The 23,010-nt window shown below is 42.7% G+C and overlaps 1 protein-coding gene across 1 annotated transcript; it reads right to left on the bottom strand.

Annotated features, from left to right (window-relative positions):
* Window positions 1-424: 424 nt before the first annotated feature.
* On the bottom strand, window positions 425-23,010 carry ATPAF1 (ATP synthase mitochondrial F1 complex assembly factor 1). Its single transcript, XM_034780240.1, has 9 exons — window positions 22,770-23,010; window positions 20,826-20,934; window positions 18,786-18,836; window positions 18,003-18,065; window positions 16,609-16,659; window positions 13,644-13,691; window positions 9,822-9,917; window positions 5,178-5,285; window positions 425-1,652 (listed from the first exon to the last, which is right to left on the bottom strand). Exons 1-9 carry the CDS (start codon window positions 22,997-22,999, stop codon window positions 1,458-1,460), a joined length of 951 nt encoding a protein of 316 aa, XP_034636131.1. The 5' UTR covers window positions 23,000-23,010; the 3' UTR covers window positions 425-1,457.

The following is a 23,010-nucleotide window of genomic DNA, read 5'->3' as shown; positions in this document are numbered from 1 at the left end:
CCTAGCGCTATTTCCCACTCTGACAAACAATGCTTACCTACCTCATCGGGTGTTGGAAGGAGTAAACAATGTTTGCAAGGTGCTCTGGACATTACCAACACGCAGTATGTGCTAAAGACAGTAATTACTGCTTGGGGTGTATGTGTGTGTTGAAATCCATTTGAGAAACATTGCAGTTTTATTCCCCCGAAGCTACAATTGCAGAAAAACACTGGCTGCCTTTCGTTTACTTCTCTAGCTGCGCACTGGCCTCATATTGTCAATGATCTGTGCACAGCTTTTGCATCCTCACTGTGCAGATCATTATGGCCCTTGTTCAAGGATTCAGTGGCTGCTTCCCACCGTCATTGCAAATAACGGGACTTCAGGCAATGCTTGTAAGATCCTTGCAGGAAAGGTGCTAGTTCACCAGAGATCACCAAGGTTTATTAAGGCAGACTCACTTTAATTGCTGCTCGGTTGTATCATGTGTGATACATTCACTCCAGTGCATACGAGTTATCCCACGGTAATCCTGAACAGAATTACAAAGCTCTCTATTCCCAACCATTTTTAACGTTGTATACAGTGTTTTTCCCAAATGATAAAGAGCTCTATTTTACCCCTTTCAAATGCGGACGTGTTTAAGAGCTGGCTGTCTAGATGATATCTGACAAACTAGTATGATCTCTAAAACAATTTAATTATCTGCTGGACCACTTTAGAAAGCCCAATATGCAAAAAGAAAACCCTGTTATCACATCCTGTCATTGGTGAAATGATCCCCAATACAGTGACCTAACAGCTGGGCACCTGAATGAAGTTCATGTCTCAATTAAAAAACCTGACATTCCCAGAGCCAAATCTAACTCAGCTGAGTGTTTTTTGGCCTTAACTGCACTAGCATAGAAAGCAAAGCATGCATCTATGTAAGGAATCCCACACGTTAATCAACAAAGAGAAGCCTGTCTTAGATCATCAACTGCATTATCTTTTCACTGCTGGATGAAAGAGGGGAATTTATAATCTTCATACAAGATAAAACGCACTGACCCATGCAGTTATAGTGGAGGGCAACTTCCAAATAGCTTTTACTGAACACAAACATCCTTTGTTCTCTCTCTCCAGTGGCTGACATATTCCCGTAAGTAGCCCCTCTTCTCTCATTTGATTTATCGTTTCCAAAGGAATACTGCACTCAAGCATAAGGTATTGAAAGAGTTGTTTTGATGAGGTTGGGTTAAGGTGCGTCGTTCCCATTCGGTCCTAGTTAGGCTGCCATATTTCCTTGCACCGATACAAAAGTCAGGGGTGAATATCACTCCCCGAATCTTTCTTTTGTCCAGACCAACTCTGTAGCAAACAGGCCCAATATAAAAACTGGAGTTTGCCCCCAATTTAAACAACTCCTGTGTCAAGGACCCTTTCCAATGAGCAATTTCAGTTGCGTCTGGCCCAGATGCTGTGTAAATCAGACACTAGGCTTTGTCAGAGTCCCATCTAGGTCTCAGTTCTCTTCCAAGTCCGCTCTGCTCAAGCTCTGCTATAACTGCCATGTACTTAAACTCATTAGGTCTGTGGTTGAAGGTCTCCACTAGTCCATAGGTCTCTGGACGATCTGTCGCATAGAAAAGCTGCACCTGATTGGCTATGCACTGAGCTTCAGAGACATTCTGTAAGGTTAAAAAAAAAAAGAAAAAGAAAAAGAAAAAAAGAACGTATCAAAATAGCAAAAGCAGCAATTCTGACATTAAAGTAAGTTCCCCTTTCAAAAAAGCTCTGCGGTTACTGAAAAGCTGCAAACAGATCCCTCTTCAGTCCGCTTCTGTTACCTTAGCGAGCTTCCCGCTCAGCTCCTAACTCTATTCAAAGTTCGAGTTTTTCAAAGCTCTCCACAAGCCTGATCCATCTTCACACTGACCTACTTACCTCTGTGCTGTTCCTACTAACTTGATCTCCTTATAGTTCTGCATTTCAGGAACCACAGCTCCACCACCCTTCTCATACTCCGCTCCCTCCAAGACTCTGAATATGTTCTCCTTAACTTTCCGCTCCACTCCTTGCCAGACTTCCTCCGTAAAAGTTTTTCAGTAATACTCTGTATTAAACACAGCTAGGCAAAGAACTCAAAGTTCTGGGCAACACAGTTTTTATAGCCATATAAAAGTCTGTCAGTTAGGGGCGAGATTTTATTTTATGGATATAGTTATACCAGTACAACCCCTAATGCGGACAGAGTTATACTGGTATAAAGGTGCTTTATACTGGTATGGCTTATTCCTAAGGTGGCCATTCAGTCAACCAGACATTCAGGTACTTCAGGGAATGGTATAGACCTGCCTGCCCACCATGATCTCACATGCCCGGTGTGTGGAAGGTCACCCCGCACAGTGCATTCAAGGTCACACGAGAGAGGGTGGAGTAGCACGCTCTTAAAGATGGTGTCCCCATTCTATACCAGACAAAACCATGTCTGGTTTTGTCTCAATGCTAGAATAGGACAACCCACCCCAAATGAGGACTGTCTGGTTCAAAGCCAGACAAGTGGCCTCCCTACTTATTCCCCTTCCCATATGGGAGTAAGCGATACTGGTGTAAGGAACCTTTACATTGGCATAACTGCACCCACGCTAAAGTACCGCTTTAACTAGACAGATATAAGCTAGAGTGGTTCAATTCCATGTGCAGACATGCCCAAAGAGAACAACCAATTTCACCGGTTTGGAAACTGTAAGAGAAAGAGACCGGAATTTTCTCAATTTTATTAATCATAGAAAATTATTCAAAATGTTCCACTTGGGAGTAGTTATTCACGAATATCCAATAGCCAAGCTGTGCTGGTTGATTTTGATTGGACTTCGGGGTCACATGCCTCAGTTTCCTGACTGGATGAGTAACTAACAATCAAGCTTAACCCGTAATTAAGGCCACACTGGGTCAGGCCAAAGGTCCATCTAGCCCAGTATCCTGTCTTCCAACAGTGGCCAATGCCAGGTGCCCCAGAGGGAATGAACAGAACAGGGAATCATCAAGTGATCCATCCCCTGTTGCCCATTCCCAGCTTCTGGCAAACAGAGGCTAGAGACACCATCCCTGTCCATCCTAATAGCCATTGATGGACTTATCCTCCATTAATTTATCTAGTTCTTTTTTGAACCCTTTTTTGGTCTTGGCCTTCACAACTTCCTCTGGCAAGGAGTTCCACAGGTTGACTGTGCATTGTGTGAAAAAATACTTCCTTTTGTTTGTTTTAAATCTGCTGCCTATTAATTTCATTTGGTGACCCCTAGTTCTTGTGTTATGAGAAGGAGTAAATAACACTTTCTTATTTACTTTCTCCACACCAGTCATGTTTTTATAAACCTCTATCATATCCCCCCTTAGTTGTCTCTTTTCCAAGCTGAAAAGTCCCAGTCTTAATCTCTCCTCATATGGCAGCCGTTCCAAACCCCTATTTATTTATGTTGCCCACAGCATGGTTTCTGAATTAAAAATCCATTTTCCTTGAATATTCTCCAATTTCCACTCTTTTTTCTATGAATATTTGTGACCTGGGATCTTCTTGGTGCCAACAGACAGAGGACACAGGGGGCACACAGAGTTTTACAGTGATCCCCTGTTTCAGATGTCTGCATAATAATTCACTAAAGGGTGGCATGTGAGGTCTTTACCGAAATCCGATAACCCATTGGACATCATAATCACTGTGAAATGTGTGTACGGATAATATTTAAGGAGATCTATGTCTATAATGAAAATTATGTTCTTAAGGCAGGTAACCAGGATGTGACGCGTCCCCGACAGGTTCCTTTCATAGCAAGAGATAACCAGACAGAGAGATAAACGTCTGTTATGTGTGTAGTGGGTATTGTATGTCTTACAATGGGTGCCTGTTTGTATAGTGAGCAAAATGCTAATAAAGAGATTGTGAAGTGTTCAAGAGAGGACATTTACAAGAAAAAATAAACAGCAGCAGGGCATCCTGTTCCCGAGTAAAGACAGTGGAATGAGGATGTAAAATTAGTTTATAGAAACATTACAGAAAGCAGAGACAGATGAAACAAATTTGTTTAAAAATTCATACAAACATTCACTGAAAGGTTTTTATTTTGAGAATTTGCCTCGCTCTAGTATTAAGATATAGTATACTTCTATATAATATAATTCACAGACAAAACTTTGGTAATGGAGTTAAAATTGGAAATGTGTCAATAACAGAACATTGGGGTGACTGAAAATCAACAAATATCGGAGGAAAAGAAAATGTGCATTGTGGTAAAATGTCACAATGTGTTTTGCCAGCAGAGTTAAGGTATCTACAGTCATAGATTTTAAGACCAGAAGGCACCATTAGATTATTTAGTCTGACATCCTGCAGAGCACAGACCATAGAATTTCATTCAGTTAACCCAGCGCTGAATCCAATAACTATGTTTGACTAAAGTACATCTATCAGAAAGGCATCCAATATTGATCTGAACACTTCATGAGATTGAGAATCCATCACTTCCTTCCGCAGATTGTTCCAAACAACATGAAACAACCTTAAACTCTCGCCCTTTAACAGCCCACCCTCTAATAAAACATTCTGCATGCATGCTATTCATGTGATTGGCAACATGAGTCCCGTAAGCTCATTACATGTACTATGAGAGCTATCCAAGTGGCAGTACATCCGCACTCAGGGGAGATACGGGAAGGCACAAGGAAAATCCAATGCAGGCTTAAAAATTTGTCCATCTGTGTTAATTTTAAAAAAGTCCGTTTTAACATTGCTGGGAAGTGCCAACTTTTTATTATTATTCTTTAAATCCCCTTCCCTAAAAAAAGAGAAACGGAGGCTCCAAAATTCTGCACTTTTCTAAATTATCCTTCTGAATTATGCTAACATCAAGAACGGAGTGGAGGGGAGGAAATTAGACGCGGCATAAACTACAATCACTAGACACCCAGTCTGCAGGCTTTGGGAATTTTTCTGCCTTTCTCTAGGTTGGTTATTCAATGGATAGCTGTAGATTTCTTTAACCTAATCGCTTTAGGGGAAGGATAGAAGAAGAACAGTGCTTCTCATTCAGAAAATCACCTGATCTTTCTGCTCAGTGTGGCTTTACAAGACTTAGTTTTAATTGCTTTTAAAGAAATGCCAGGAGTATCAGATCTTAGTAGAACACTAAGGAAACAACATGGGATTCTCTTACCAGGAAATTGGAGTCCATTTCGGCTGTCATTAGCACTATTCCCTTTTCCTTCTGGAGTTCAGGATAATGGTACAAGATCAACTGGCTAGCGGCAGTTTCACCTCGGGTCTGCAGGAGATGAGAGAGAGACTTCTTAAACAGTGCCCTAGAAAAACTCTAGATTTACTGCATATTTAATAGTCTGCTAATAAAGAATCTGAACATTAACTGCGTGCATAGACTCACTCATTCAGAGTCTCCCCACTGTCCTCCTAGCAAGGTCAAGGAGAGGCTGTTTTAATTAAGAGTCAATTATTTGCAGTTCTGTGTGTCTGTAGCCAACAGTAAGTCACAGATTCAGAGTTTTTAAGGCCAGAAGAGACTATTAGATCATCTAATCTGACCTCCTGTATAGCAGAGACCATGAAATCTCACCCAGTTACCCCTGTATTGAGCCTAATAACTTGGGTTCAGCTACAGCATAACTTCCAGAAAGGTCTCCTGTCCTGATCTGCAGACCGCAAGAGATGAAGAATCCACCACTTTCCTTGGTAGTTGGTTTCTACGGTTCATCACTCTCACTGATAAAAATGTGTGCCTCGTTTATCATTTGAATTTGCTGGCGTCAGCTTCTAGCCATTGGTTTGTGTTCTGCCTTCCTCAACTAAATTAAAGAGCCTGTTAGTACCTGGTATTTTCTCCCCGTGAAAGCCTGTATATCCTGTATTCAAGTCATCTCTCAATTTTCCTTCTGTTTAGCTAAACAGATTGAGCTCTTTTAATCACTCACGGTGAGGCATTTTCTCCAGCCCCTGAATCATTTTTCTCTCTCTCTCTTCTGCCTCCTCTCCAATTTTTCAACATCCTTTTTAAAACGTGGACCCCATTCCCTTACTCAGGCTTGGTTTCAATCCTTTCCCTGCACGCCTCCTCACTACTCTCATTTACACATCCAAGGATCTCATCAGCGCCTTTTGCCACAGCATCGCACTGGGAACTCATGGTGAATTGTTTGTCCACTATGACCCCTACAATCTTTTCAGGTCACTGCTTTCCAAACACAGTCCCCATTCTGTAGATATGGCCTGTATTCACTGTTCCTAGATATAGATCTTTGCAACTGGCTGTATTAAAGATATTTGTTTGAATGGGTCCAGCTTACCAAATGGCTCTGTATGACTACCCTCTCCTCATTATTTATCACTCTCCCAATCTGCATGTCATCTGCAAATTTTATCAACAGTGATTTTAGATTTACTTCTAGACCACTGATGAAAACGTCAGGCCTACAACTGCTTCCTTCGGAGCCCCACTAAAAACATCTTCATTTGATGCCGATTCCCCACTGAAAACCACTTTTTGAGATTTGCAGTCAGCCAGATCCTAACCCAGGTAACGTGTGCCTTACTGATACTGTATGGTGCTCATTTTTAAATCAGACTGTCATGGGGTAGCAAGTCAAATGCCTTACAAAAGTCTAAGTCTGTTACATCTACTAAGTTATCATTATCAACCACACTTGGCATCTCCTCAAAGAATGAAATCGGGTGTGTGTGACAAGACCTATTTTCCATACAGCCATGTTGACTGGCAGTAATTATCTTCCCATCCTTTAATTCTTTATCGATTGGATCCCGTAACAGCTTTTCCATTAGTTTGCCTGAGGTTGACACCTGATCATCCCTCTTGCCCTTTTGGAATGTGGCACAACATTAGCCCTCTCCCAGTCTTCTGAATTTCCCGGGTATTCCAAGCTTTATTAAAGATTAACATCAGAGGACTAGAGATCTCATTGGCCAGCTCTTTCATTACTCTTGGGTGCAAGTTATCTGGGCCTGCTGATTGAAAAATATGTATCCCTAGCAGATGTAACATCCTCAGTCACGAATGGACTAGAAAGTACTTCATCATCCTCATGTGATAGGAGGACATTATCCTGCTTCTTTACAAATACAGGCCAGAAATATTTAATGAGCACTTCTGTCTTTTCTGCACCATTAACAGTTTTACCATCTACATCTAGTAATGGGCCTATCCCATTGCTGTGATTTCTTTTGTTCCTAACATGCTTAAAACCACCTTCTCATTGTCCTTAGCCCTGCCAGACATTTTTCTCTGATGTTTTTAGCTTCCCTGATCAATTTTCTATCCTTCAGACTTTCTAATATATATTGACTGCTATCTCCCCCCCGCCCCTTTTCTATTTGTTATATATTGCCTTTTTATTTCTGATTGCTTCCTTCACTTCACCACTGACCCAGGATTGGCTTTAAGGCAAAAATGTCCATTTTATTGATTGTGGAATCATGGCTTTTTGGCTACCTAATAAACTCTTCTTAAATAACTCTCAATTTTCATTCATATTTTTCTGTCTAAATTTTCCCCTCAATCAATTTCTCTGATAATTTGCCTCATCCTTGGAGAATTAGCCCTTTTAAAGCACCAAGTTATATATATTACTGGCTGGGATTTTCCTTTGTTTGCCCACATTGAATGTAAACAAGTCATGATCACTGGTCCCTAGGCAACGACCAGCTTCCAGTCCAGTGATCCATTCATCTTGATGTGTCACAATGAAGTCCAAAATAGACTTACCTCACGTTGGGGACAATACCTGTTGTGTTAGAAAGGGGCTATTGGGGACAATACCTGTTGTGTTAGAAAGGGGTTATTCTAGATAATAATTTAACTACACGATATATAGGTGTCAAACTAATTGTAGAGAAATTAGAAAGCCTGTCCAAAAGGAACAAGAATAACTATACTGGTATACAACAAAATTAAATCATAGAGGGGTTAGAAGCCAAGGTCTTTGTAGACATTTTATTTATGACTCAAACATTTTCATAAGACAGTAAATACAGAACCAAGGACATACTAGAGAACTGCTTAATACCCTCTGTATTAAATTATATGATACCACTGAAGGGTCCACATATCTATTTCATCAAATTTATAAACTTCACCATGGAGTCATCAGAATTGGCAACATTTTTATTACTTGAGGGTCAAAGGCATAGTGCCAAAATTGGAAAAACAGTGACAGTGACAATTTCCATGTCTATGGTACTACTTTATGTCGTACGTGATGAATTTACGGAATCCAATGCTGCAAATGGTCAAAACATAATCATTCACTTTTACATTTGTATAGCACATTTCATGCCCAAGGATCCCACAACTATTTAGAAACCACATACAGGAAACATTTCATCCGCTAAAGAAATGAAGCTTCCTCTGGGGTCAACCACATCAACTGTTTTACAGCACACATCACTCTACTTCAGTGGAGAATCAGAAGGGAATACCTTATCCAATTAAAAATGGAGATGCCATTTATAGTGTCAGCATCTGAATGACCAATCAGGATTAGCTTCTCTATTCTTGCAAGATGTACCAAGGAACGTTTAGTGGCCATAAACTGTCAGCGTTTTGGTTTCAAGTCCGAAAATATGGCACTTCCAGCAGTGCACTACCATCCTGCAGCATGCAGATAATGATTCTGACCTCCTTTGTAAAGTGCTTCCAGATCTACTGATGAAAAGCGCTATCTCAGAGCTAGGGATTATTATCATTATTATTGCTGTACCGCCATAAGAGAGCCTAGTGCTTTACTCACAAACCCAATATTGTCCTCCGTGTTGAGGAGTTTACAATCTAAGCTAGACAAAGGTCAGTGAGTGATAATAAAATGCAACGGACACGAGAGAAGCTTACGTTAAGTACATTATTGGCCCCTTGGTTCTCCCCACACTTTTTAAACTAACTTATTTATTAAAATATTTCAAAGGTTAAAGGGAACAAAATAAGGCAAGATGGCAGGAGTGGTGTAGGGAAAAGCCAAACTGGAAAGCCAATGAAAAAGAAGCAACTCCAGAAAAAGACTTGAAGGAAGAGTGAGGCGTCTTAGCACACTGGGTCTCAGGGGTGTTTTGCTAATAGATGAAGTTAAAGAAAGCTTGTGGGAGGCAACGAACAAGGGATTATCAAGTTCTGACTCAGAGGAATGAATGTCACAGACTGAATCTTGGAGTCTCCCGTCCATGTACTGAGCCAGTCTGAGCCTGCTTAGCCTGCCGAATCTGAAGACTGAAGCATGTGGAACTGTAACTTGCAAGTCAGAGAAAAATCCCATGCATGGATTTTTAAAAGGTTGGGATGGTTTTCTGGACTCATATGCACAGGCTAAGAGAAGAGCAGTCAAATACGTCATGCATAAACTGATTGCTGGTGGGTGTGTGAAAGGAAACCTTGCTTAATTGAGTAGACAGACTATGAACAGGTAGGATAAGGCTGAAGAACACCAGAGCAGATAGACAAGTTGTTTGATCTAGTACGGCAAATCAAATGGAATAAAAACAGTTAGGGCCCAACAAACTTCTGGGATGATTACAACCTCTTTCATTTACAACACCAAGAAGAAATACATTATCTCAGAACTAGAATGCCTCATTTAAAATCATGCACCAGCTCTATAAATGCTGCATTATATGGAGCTGGAGGAAACCAGGCAATAGTTTGCATGGTATTTTATGGAATGATTCCGCTAGGCAGGGTTTTGTAGTTTTGTTTAAAGATACATCTATGTCTAGATGTCACTCAGAGTCTAATACAGCTGGCGTTTCAAACCTAACCCTGGATAGTAACACACTAAAATACACCCACCTGAATGTTTATAAGCGCGGTGAAGTGCAGCTCTGTCCCTGACCACTGCCCCACAAAAAACTCATAGCCTTCTTTCCTTGGCAAAGCACACAGGAACTGCAAAGAAAAAGACAGTCAGCGTTATATGTGCTCCCAGCCCACGTCAGAGTAAATGGGCATCCCCACTGCACAAAATGGGATCTAACCGGCAACCCTGTTAGGAGTCACAGCAGGGAGTTGGTTATTGAGACAGAGCTTACGGCTTTTCTACGCTGGGGGTGGAGTGCAGGGGACGTGTAGCCACACGCTGCCATGAAAAGTAGGCTGTGCCCATGCTGTGGTGTGTAGCTACACACCACACTGAAAGGGAGCTGCTAGAGCCATTCCCTACTACCTACCTCCTGCTGGCGTCTCCCCACCACCAGGAAAGCTTTCCTGGTGGTAAGGAAAACACACAAAGGCTTGGGTTGAGCGTTACTGGCAGGGCAGCATAGGGAAGTCTGCCTTGCTGTTTCCTGTGTACTACCTGCTTTGTGGAGAGAGCAGGCATCCATCTTCCAGGCAGACAACACACCAGCCTTACATCTCCTAGTAGATAGTTTTAGAAGCTCAGATTTAAAAGAATCATGACCCTAAACTTTACTGTGTTCTCAGAATCGCTTGATTCACTGTCATGGGAGGGACTCATGGAGGATGTTTGGTAACAGCGTTGTGAGACACTTAAAACCGGACAGCGAACACTACGATACAATGAGACGGTGGCCTCGCACGCCCGACATTCTTGCCCTTCTCCCCAGATGCTGCAATGAGGGATTAAAGTCACAAAAGGTCAGTTAGGGACGCAGAGAGGCGAACGGCTTTCACACTAGTTTAGTTTTTCTAACGCTGTCCCACCGCAGCTTGAAAGCAACTTATCTCTGGAGATTTCTGGTCTATTTGGCTTCATAGGCTCTGGCGTTGCATCTATAACACTATCACACACAAAGAGAAAGGACTACATGGGACCGGAAAGAGAAGTGAGACACCAGACCATGTGCTGATGCACGGGGTTCTCTCTGCAGCAAAACACAGACAAGTGTAAGTTATTTCCCAAACTCTTGATAGCCTTCACTGTAGAAGGCCAAATACATTTGACCTTGCTCTCAGTAAATTAAATAGAACTCAAGGCATTCCTTACTAGTGAATCAAGTTGGTGCAGTCTCTTCCTGTCAAAACCACAAGAATATTCCTCTTCCAGAATCTAGCTACGCATGAAGCATTTCACTGCTACCTATACAAACTGGGACTATGCTAGGCCATGCTTCATTGTACAAATTACTGTAAAGGCATGTACTTTACAATGGAAAACAATACTATTAACCCAGCATGTGGGGAAATGCAGTCAGATAATGTTCTTACTCTTTTTTGTTGTTCTGTTCCTTCCCCCCCCCCCCCCAGCTTAATCTCTCCTAAGCAACAGCACACTCCCTTGCACAGGTAGTCTTTGAACAGCAGTGCATAAGGTACCAACACACTCAGGCCGTAAACAACTGTTCCACAGCTTGGGCATTCATTTCATTTCTGGAAACAACTATGCTGAGCACCCCCATATGTTTAGCCTCTGGGTTGTCATCACACAGGAAGCACCATCTTGTATGTAATGAAGATAATTTATATTTACCACAAAGGTCATAGAATCATAGAATATCAGGGTTGGAAGGGACCTCAGGAGGTCATCTAGTCCAACCCCCTGCTCAAAGCAGGACCAATTCCCAACTAAATCATCCCAGCCAGGGATTTATCAAGCTGGGCCTTAAAAACCTCTAAGGATGGAGATTCCACCACCTCCCTAGGTAACCCATTCCAGTGCTTCACCACCCTCCTAGTCAAATAGTTTTTCCTAATATCCAACCTAGACCTCCCCCACTGCAACTTGAGACCATTGCTCCTTGTTCTGTCATCTGCCACCACTGAGAACAGCCTTGCTCCATCCTCTTTGGAACACTCCTTCAAGTAGTTGAAGGCCGTTATCAAATCCCCCCTCACTCTTCTCTTCTGCAAACTAAATAAGCCAGTTTCCTCAGCCTCTCCTCGTAAGTCATGTGCCCCAGCCCCCTAATCATTTTTGTTGCCCTCCGCTGGACTCTCTCCAATTTGTTCACATCCCTTCTGTAGTGGGGGGGGCACAAAACTCGATGCAATACTCCAGATGTGGCCTCACCAGTGCCTAATAGAGGGGAATATTCACTTCCCTCGATCTGGCAATGCTCCAACGAATGCAGCCCAATATGCCATTAGCCTTCTTGGCAACAAGGTCACACTGATGACTCATAATCCAGCTTCTCGTCCACTGGTAATCCCCAGGTCATTTTCTGCGGAACTGCTACTTAGCCAGTCAGTCCTCAGCCAGGTCCTCCAACTGGCAGCTTTTTTATAAGGCTGCTGACTCGAAGCAGTTGGCCCAGCTCAAAGCTTTCTCTCCAATCAAACACTCAAGGCCCACCTGGAACAAAACACTCCCAATTCACACTTTTCAAACAAACATGGTCAAACAGTCACATGTTTCAAACAAAAGGTCCTAGCTACACACCTGAACACAAGCCCAGAATTACAAGACAGCATTCCTTAATGGAACTAAAATTTAACTTCAGTGCAACGTTAGTAACTTTTGCAATTTATAACAATACAATTCTGTCCTGAACATCTTTCACACAACCTATATCTCAAGATGATTCACTGACACAAGTAACACCAGAGTATAAATTGTATTAATACTAGTAAGCATTTACACAGCTTAATTTCCATCCAAGGATATCACATTGCTTTAATTAACATTAATTAACCCACAACAACCTTGCTACCTGAGTATCCTTATTGTACAGGTAGGGAAACAGAGCTTAAGAGTCTTGCATGAGCTTATGTGTGTCAGGGATTCAGCTGTGGACAAAACCCAAGATTCCTGGTTTCCAGTCCCTTGCTCTAACTGCCTCCTCCATTACTAAAAATAGTGCTGTAGGACATGGGGGCAAATCATGTCAGCCAAAGGGCAAAACAACATTCTATTTGTCGCAACATGGCTCTTCAGCATGGAGTTTGGGGCATGGGTACCCCCTTCAGCAGCAGTGTGAGGAGGGGTCGGGAGCAATCCAGGAGAGGGGGGACTAAATCTGCAAAGATGCAGATCCACAGGGCGAACTTGCCATCTGCAGGGAGAGTAGTAAGACATGCAGCGGGACAGAAGCTGTTACACCTGTGAACAGCTCCACAGGTGCTGTGGCTTGTGAGGCAGGATTCCATTCCCCATCCAGCAGCCGTGAACTGGGCTTTGTGAATGGAGGGGATTTGGTCCATCGTAGAGTGAATGTATTTAACACGTCAGGCCTGCCACAACGCTAGCTGCACTCAATGGAAAGACCCCCACTAACTTCAATCAAGCATTTAGCCATAAGGCTAATAAAGCAAGGAAATCTAGTAAGCAGCATAAACAAGAGGGATAGTTATGCAGTAGTGTCAATAAAGCTGGCATACAAGGCTAGCTTCTCCGCAGAGCCGCATGCAGATGATTTAACCACATGACACCTAGTACGGAGAATTTGAGGCACGTAGCTAAATCTCTCTATAAAACTAAGCTTGGGAGACTGCCTGGTTGTAGAACTCCTTACCTGTTATGCCCATACTGAAATGTTTGACAGCCTGCTGTCTTTAACTGACGGTTAAAATACATGATCAAATGGCTTTTACCAATCAAGTTACGACAATTAATCTGAATAACAAAAGGTCAAAAGTTTATAAACTTCTACTCTAACTTCTCTCTAGAAGAGATCCATTAAAGCTGAATATGCATGCAGTATATATCACACTTACTGATGGACAATTCTGGGCCCGCTTCCACATTAAATCGAACGTCTCTGCCTTTGGAGATAAAACAAGATCATTTAATTAACTTTCACAACATAAAAATAATGGATACACAGTTATCACTCAGTCACTCCATTAACCTTTATCAGGTTCAACCTGCATATACAGTCGGTCTCAAATATGTAAATATTAACAATTAAGCAACAGTTTGGCTGCCTTAATTGGTAAGGTTTACAGAAATGAGCAAATGGAAAGTATCATCAGCACCCCTTCTAGACAATGCAGTGCCCAGAAGCCAGTAACAAACTCTTGGAAGTCAAAGCTTTTATATCTTGAAAAATGTCTACACCTCAGAATTATACCACTTTTTTTTCCCCCCCAATATAGTTCCACTGAAATGCATGGTGGTGCTTTATACACAAGCAAACAAGCAGGTTGCTGACCCACAGGAACATACATTATAGATTCTCTTCTGCTCTTTATTACAGTACAAGCCAGATTATCATTCAAGTGAATCGTACATCATATTTATCTTATTAAGTTATATTGATCCCCAGAAATATGTGAGTTCCACCATGCTGCATAACCATATAATTTGGTTCAAGTGTTCCCCAATATCCCCTCCCTGCTGTTTTCTTTGCCCCTTTGTTGTGTCATATGCTAATCTAGATTATAAAATCTTCAGGGCAGGAGAAATGTGCTGTTCAACTGTACTATGTATAGAGCTCTGCGCGGACACAAAATTTGTATCCGCATCCGATCTGCGGATATCAAGCAGATATCCGCAGATTTGCAGGTCTTTAGATACAAAATTTGGATCCACATCCACCAGTGATCCGCAAAAATGGTGCATGGATATAAAGCGGATATCCACGGATTTGCAGGGCTCTAACTATGAAGCTCTTAGCTTCCTTTTGAACATTGTACAGAGATAATTCAGCATCCAGCCAACTAAAACTGCAGGCTATTGAAATGCAGTTGCTTCCCTAAACAACAACATGCACCATGCATTGCTCCCCTATTTATACAAGATCTGGTTTATACTAAAGTTTTAGAAACATCCAAAACCTCTTCTGAGATCAACTTAGCTTTAATTGGAGACACATCTTATTGCCAATAGCAGCAATCTCTTGAAGTATATGTCTTTTATATTACCCACAAACCTTATGTTAAAAGGACATGAAAGTTGCAAAGTCAAGCACTCAAAAGTTAGGAAATGCCAGAATTCAAGCTGCTTGTGCAACCTTAATTTGACCCCCTTGCACATATGCATGATCCAGTCTTTCATTACAGGATCATAAATGATTTTTTCCACAGGACCTCTGCCTCATCCATTACACAGGATGGACGGTGCTCAATGAATGAGCAGCTACAATTAAGGTTAAGATTTTGTCTCGGTTATTTTTAGTAAAAGTCATGGACAGGTCATGGACAATAAACAAAAATTCATGGGAGCCCGTGACCTGTCCATGACTTTTACTAAAGATAACCGGGGGGCAGGGCTAGGTAGGGGGGAAATGACAGCAGGAGTCCCATGGTGGGGTGAGGGGGGCTGACAGACCGAGCCCCCCGCCATGGGGGGGGGCACAGCTCTGGCTCCAGTGGCAGCAGCCACAGGGGGGGCACACAGCCCCCACTTCAAAGTGGCCTGCAGCTGCACACAGTCCCCAGCTCTAACCCCAGCATAGCCCTGGCTGCCGCCGTGGGGGGGAGGGGGAGAGTGGTGATGGTCCTGGGAAGCTGTGAGGGGAGTGCAAGGCCCCTGCTGCAGCCCTGGCCATGGAGCAGGGGGCCGGGCAGCAGCCCCCACTGCAAGCCATGGGGCAGGGGTGCACGGCTCTGGCTGCAGCCCCCGCCTCAAGCTGCTGACAGCTGAAGTCGAAGAAGTCATGGAAGTGACTTTTGCCACGACCTCCATGACTAAACTGTAGCCTTAGCTATGATGAACTGAGAACTATCTACATGATATTTTATGAACATGATACATGTCTCTGTGTTCGTTTATGGTGGGTTCCTTGCTATGGAGTTACATCAAAAGGGATTGTTAAAGAAACCAAGCAGGAAAGGGAAAACACTGGCTCAGATAAGGAGTTTCCCTACCCCCCGCCCCCCAAACACAACAGCCAGGTTTATAGCAGTGACAGGAAGAGAGATTAAATTGAACAATAAGCCATTTCCAGACCAAGGGCCTAGAAATGAAAAGCAGGGGAAGGCTGAACGAGTTGGGAGAGGCTGCTCATGGGGTGCCACTGAAAAGTTGGGATTGTCTAAGACTGTGGAGGTATAAATCTACCCTGCAGCAGCCTGGCACACACCAACTGTCCAAACGGATCCAGCTGCCGCACGTGAGTGCACTTTGATCTGCCCTGCTTTGAAACAAGGATTTGACCAAATTTGGGCAGATTTCCTTAGGGACACACAAAGCTCACCCTGGACCCAAATGCCACCTTACTACCAATTTTCATGTCCTCACTCCAAAGCATGTGGCACTAGAGAAAAGATCGCCAGAATTTAACATGTGAAAAACCATGCATTTTCCCCTAGACTCGTTCTTGGAAATGGATAAACTGTTTAGGAAAATTTCAGCCAGAACTATTCTGGTCTAACAGACCACTGCTCCACACTGCTACGTGAGAGATCTGGGTTTGATCCCAGTGCTGCAGAAAGGATTGACACCATAGACATTAGTGATTCTGAAAGTCAACAATTGGGAAAGTATGAAGACTATGCACTTAAAATACACAAAGACCACTGAGGTCAATGGAAGCCTAAGAAGCTTGACTTTCAAATTACTGATCTTACATGCAGAATTATGGCTGGTCAGCCTAGGAAGGAGACTGGGTTTAGAAACTTTACTTTCATTAAGTGATTGTTGTTACAAGCAACAGACACCTAGTGGAACGGAAGCTTGTATTGAGAAGCTTTTTGTGCTGACCTCCATGGTGTACATTTTGTTAAAGTAACTACTTACAGGAATAACTGCATAAACTGTATCTTTTGCAGAAAAATACTGCTTCCAGATCTGTAAGAAAGGAGGGAAGCCAAATATGATTAACACCACAGACAAGCATCTAGCATTTAATATTAAACACCTTTAAAAGTATTCATTTATCAACTAAACTTCGTTTGCAAGTACATCAGGACAGGGGCCATTTTTCCATATATTTTTGAAAGCTATTATCTCATATATTATGTTCCGAGACTACTAGTATCAAATGATGCATATTTCAGCCAGACAATTGCCATAAACAATGGGGTCAGATTTGGTGGCCCACAGTTTAGTAATGGTGAGAAATGCTTCAGACCATGTGACTTTTCACAAACACAGCACACAAGCAAAAGATTATTTCTAAGTAAGCAATGTACAAGATCCTTCCCATCAGAAGACAGTACTTGTATTTTTTATGATTCTCTGTATTTGCATAGTGCTTTGCTTCTGAGAATTTCAAAGCATTTGATAAAATTCTTTTCATTATGCATACAGGGAAAGTGATTTATACAACCAGCCCAAAGTCACTAATAAAGTCAGTGACAGAAATACAATCCAGACTCTCAAAACTCTTTTCTAACTGCTAGATAAAACTGCCTCCCTATAATCCTTGATACTTAATCAGAATCTTCAGAAGGGCCTTTAACATACAAAATCTTGAAGTGTGGTGTAGCCCCAGAGACCTATGTGTACACAATGTATCCTCTTATACACCATCGCCTCACAATCTGATGAGCAAAGAGAAAAACTGCTTGAGTTTGGCTGTTTCAGAGATGTAGAATGGAAGCAGATTTTTAAAAAGACAAAAAGAGGAAAATAAATCTCAGTGCAATGCCCACAACTGTACCAGGGAAACAACCTTTAATCTCACTGTTTTTAATAAAAATTCACTTCCCTCCCCTCCCCCTAAGCGTTGTTAGTGCTAGTGAAAGGCACCAGATTGACAGCCAGAGGGCTTCAGTTCTTCGGAAGAACTGCAGAATACGTGCAGCACAGGCAACATTAGCTTCCTGCAAGATGCCCCATCAAGGTGCTTCGACTCTGACTGCAGCTGGTGAGCAGGCAATTTGGTCGCCACACTTATCCAATTGTTGGGACGCTGCCAGTTGCACGGAAGGTAACTGTTGACTGATCAGGTCGAGATATGAACTGCTTATCTACCCAAAGGTGAAAGGTTCCATGTCACGTTACCTAACCCCGAGACAACTTTTATTTTTGTTTCTATTTAATTTTTTTTTTAAATGTTTGTCTGAAAGAGATGCCTTTATTTTCACAATTCTTCTTAGTACGCATTCCAACCTCACACATAGAATACTAAGTGAATTCCAGAATGATGCTTAACATTTAATTATAAAATTTCCATGTAAATGTATCACCTGTTTTATTTCCTCTGGTGTTTTCTCTTTCACCATTTCAACATTAAGTACTGAATCAAGGGTCTGCAACAGAAAGCACAAAGAATTCAAAAGGAAGACAATTCACTGGTACGTTACACAGGACAAATCCAGGCTGCAGAAAGTTCAGAAATGACATCTCATTTAAACCATACCCTGGCACACTTAATTGTCAAAAAAAAATGATAAATCATAAGGTAGCCCTACAATGAAAAGAAAAGGAAATATATACTGAGCTGAGAAACACAGTCCATAAGGATACATGGTAAATTTTGGTTCCAGGAATCTAACTGCAACAAGACCCATGTGCTTGTAATATGTGTTGTGACCTTTTTCCTTTCAACCATTACCTGCATGTGCTCGGTCAGTAGATTTCACAATTTTAAACAAGGAGATTGCTGGCACTGAAATATGAATAGTCCCTCTGCAGCATCTCCTCTGATGGAACCAGGAGAGGCCTCAATAAGCTCTAAAGGGAGCTTAACTTGTTGTATCAATTTCTGTGTGCATTCAAACTGATTCCCAGAATAGCACAGACTTCCAATATTTCACAGAGACAAGGATAGGAACTACTCTGGGATTTTAAGACTTCAAGACTACCCCAGTACTCAAAAACAATCCTAAAATGAGATACAATACAAGGAATTTCGGATTCTTGCATCCCACACAACAACCGGCGTAAGGATAATGCAGTGTTTAAAATTCATCTCCATGCTTGATTCACAGACACGTCATAGCCAGACATGGAGGTCCATTTTATCTTACCTTGCCTTTTGTGAATCCTTCCTTTGATGCCTTTGTGCCCAAAGCTTCTGCCTAAAATTAAAAATAAGCCTTTAAAGTTTTACGTTTGTTTTCATGTTATTTATACTGCCTTATCCGGCAAGCATAATATGTCCACTGACAAAACCTTTCGAGCACGTGCCCTGTGAGTGGAAGTGAAGAAACCAAAGGACATACCTATGTAGTTAGTAACCTTGGTTGTTAAAGGGGCATTGACAAGGCCTACAATTAGACCTACAGGTTTTCTTCAACATGAGAAGGTCATACCCACTGCATTGTTCCTCTGCTCTGTTCTTGAGGCACATGGGGGTATTACAAATAAACAAGAACAACAGAAATTAGAGAAGGAAATCTCTGTTAAGACACCATGCCCACCCTCGTAGATAATGAAGGATTGCCCATTGCTTCCAAACCTTGTCTCTTTTAAAGAGCCTCAATGGAGATTTCAGCACTTCTCATGGCCCTTGTCTACACACTGTTCACAGCAGACTGCTTTCTGTTTTTGTCAACAACGGTCTCCACCTTACCTGGTACAGAAAATTGTTTAACTACTCGTGTGGACAGGCCAAAACTAGTTTCAACACCTTTAAAGCAAGCAAGTATATTCCAGATCTAGTAAAACAAGATTTCAAATCATGCTTACTGTAACAGTGGTGAAAATGAACCTGGAGAAATTGTTGCGACCAACTATTGGCAGCAATGGGTCATTTGCCAGTATAAAAAAGGACCTTGGAAATTGTTCAGATAAAACTGAAAATGCTTCCTATTACAGAGCCTCAAGTTTACTTTGCTCATCCCCTTACTCCTGGTTATACCCCTAATTCCTCTCCCTTCTTGGTGTTTACAACTTCAAATACTTATAGGAAGTTAAGTCTTCCTTTAGTCTCTGCCTAGCCAAGCTATATGTAGTTTTTTTATGAGCTGACCCAGCAAGATATTTGAGCTTACATGGCCTCATTGACTTTAACAGGACTACTGACATACATCCTACTTGGGGCCTTTATCTTTCCTCACAGATCAGTCCCTCCAACCTCTTAATCAAGCAGCTGATGATTTCCACAGTTCTCAGACCTGAACGCCTGTACACGTCCACACAACTCAAACTTGTAAAAATGCAAAGTCCTAATGTGATGCACCCAATGCGTGAATGAGAACAATTTCAGCACACTACATATGGTGATGGTGGTGGTGGTGGAGCAGTCAGTATTTAAACAATGTTTCAGGCCTAATTTGGCTGGAAGAGAAAAGTTTTTTCAGGATCATAAGTGGTTTTCTTTTTAAAAGGTAATTTAAAGGTTAGTCCTGTAACCCTGGCAGTGCACTTGAAGGCAATACCATCAATACACCAGTCTAGACTGGGTAAGTAGTGCACTGATACTTCACACAAAGAAAAACACTGTAGAAAAGTTAACTCTGCATTAGTCTTCATGCCCACCAGAAGATGGTGTTCCTGCAACATTATAGCAGTGTCTCTGGAAGGGAGTAAGAAGTAAAGATGCTTAAAATGCAATTAACGTAGATAAAATACTGGATGAGGACAAATAAACATCAATAATAGGAGTAAATTAAATTAATGTAGCATATTGATTTTCTAATTAATAATCAACTGCTTAATCACTCCATTTTATTAATTGTTCAGCATCAAGTTGGGAAACGTCAGAGGAGACCTATAAAAGCCCATTCCAGATCCAACACTATTCAATTGTTTGTTTCATTCATAAAAAGAGAATGAAGGCAAGAGAGTATGTCAACCGAGTTGGACCTCATGGATCTGGAACTTATCACAAACACTTTGAATAAGATTCAAACACAGCATTTACTAACAGCAATATCACCATTTGGAGCAAACACCTGTCTTGCATATTTGCAGTGAACCTTGCACTTTCAGGCACCATATAAATAGCAAACAGGAACATTTTTAATTCCAGACAGTAATTCCCATTCCAGGATTACAGTTGTAAAAGATGACATTCTGAAGCTAATTTTAACATGATACTGAATGAAGTTAACAATTGGTCTTGCCTTTTCGTCCATATATCTGATAAATTCCATTTGCTTGGAATGTCCCACTGGCTGCTTTTTCACTTCACTTCGTTTCTCCATGCGGGATTCAAACACACCTGGATTGGATCTGAAACAAAACTGAGACTATTACTACTTTTGAGTGAAAACAACAAGGAGTCTGGTGGCACCTTAAAGACTAACAGATTTATTTGGGCATAAGCTTTCGTGAGTAAAAACCTCACTTGCATCCGAAGAAGTGAGGTTTTTACTCACGAAAGCTTATGCCCAAATAAATCTGTTAGTTTTTAAGGTGCCACCAGACTCCTTGTTGTTTTTGTAGATACAGACTAACACGGCTACCCCCTGATACTTTTGAGTGGCTACTACTGTTCTGGCATTTTAAAACTTGACTTTCCACAGGACAGATTTCTATTCTCAGCATTTCTAGTTAGAGCCCTGCAAATCTGCAGATATCCGCTTTATATCAGCGGACCCTGTTTGTGGACCCTGGATTGGATGTGGATACAAATTTTGTAGCCATGCAGGGCGCTATTTTCTAGTAGAGGAGGCAAATCTATTGACTGTTAAACTGATCACATTGGTGCCAATGATACCCACAGATAAATACATGCAGCCCTCGTAGTCCAAATTGAGAGTTGTGTGGCTGTATTTTAAGGCTGAATTTGGCTTCAAACACAGCTTATTTTTTATAGAGACACAGCCCCGGGCATTCTACAGCACAGCAGTAGAACAAGTAATTTCAGACAAAAAATGTTCATCCAACCAGATCAAGGACACAGGGCTAGAACCCAGGTGCTATGCACAGCTATACTTAGAATAGTCAGAACCAAGGTCAAATCTCAGGCATAAACTATACTAGAGCTTTCCAGTAACTTACTTGAACATGTCAAAAAAGAACTAGATAAATTCATGGAAGATAGCCATTGATGGACCTATTAGCCAGGATAGACAGGGATGGTGTCCCTAGCCTCTGTTTGCCAGAAGCTGGGAATGAACGACAGGGCATGGATCACTGGATGATTACCTGTTCTGTTCATTCCCTCTGGGGCACCTGGCATTAGCCACTGTTGGAAGACAGGATACTAAGCAAGATGGACCCTTGGTTTGAACCAGTATGGCCGTTCTTATGTCAAATGACAGCATCAAATGACAGAAGCATGATAGATTTGGGGTTTGGGACTGTCCATAAACCACTCAACACATGTTTTTGGTGATTTTCGAGACCCACTCCCCACCCCCTTGTAAGACTTTCCTGAAAAATTGTAAAATCAATAATTTCCACCCACCCCTTTATGCATTACATAATAAAGTACCCCGCCTCCCAGCCAAATATCCCTCCCTATTGTTACAACTTCTCCCTAAAGCTCCCTTATGTCAATGTCAACCTCTATCTACTAGGTATTTACATGCCCTCCACCTCACTGTAATATCTAGAGCTTTGAGAAAACCATGTCCCAGGCTATGTTCTGGAGGGTCCCAGCTACCGCTCTCCAGAGCGCTCCACAGCTCCCCCCTCGCTCCCCCTGCAGCACCCCATTCCCATCAGAGCCCCAAGCCCCACTGCCCCCCAAACTCTGAAGGATCCATCTGCTTCCAGGAGACCCAAACTCTGGGCCTCTCCCTAAACCCCAAGTCCCACCAAGCACCAGCTCCCCCTGTGTGCCATTACCCCTGCTCCCAATGCTGCCAGAACCCCAATGCCGGAGGACTCCAGCCCTAACTCCCAGGGGTGTCTCCACCCCTGGCAACTCCCCATGCCCCAGGAGTGTCCTCTCCCCTCAACGGGCCCCTGGGGTGTCCCCAGCAACCCCCCATCCCCCAGGGGTGCCCCCCCTCGGCGGAACCCTCCCCCTCAGCGACCCCCANCGGCAGAACCCCCAGGGGTGCCCCCCCCTCGGCGGAACCCTCCCCCTCAGCGACCCCCAGGGGTACCCCCCGCACCTGCGCAGCGCCTGGATCTTGTCCCGGTACCTCCCGTAGAAGGGGTTCTCCTCCAGGCCGGGCTCACCCCCCCCGGCCGGGCCCCGCGGCACCGCCAGCAGCCGGGCCTGCGGGGAGAGCAGGCCCAGGGGCCGCAGCACGGCCCGGCTGCGCAGCGCCAGCGCCCCCCGGTACAGGCCGGACACCTGCTGCAGAGCCCCCGCCATCGGCTCCCCTGGGGCCCCCCACATAGAGCGGGTCC

This window comes from Trachemys scripta, chromosome 8, assembly GCF_013100865.1.
Source record: "Trachemys scripta elegans isolate TJP31775 chromosome 8, CAS_Tse_1.0, whole genome shotgun sequence".
Taxonomy (NCBI): Eukaryota; Metazoa; Chordata; order Testudines; family Emydidae; genus Trachemys; species Trachemys scripta.
The sequence above is the reverse complement of the archived record's forward strand: the minus strand, read 5'-3'. Positions and strand labels throughout refer to the sequence as shown.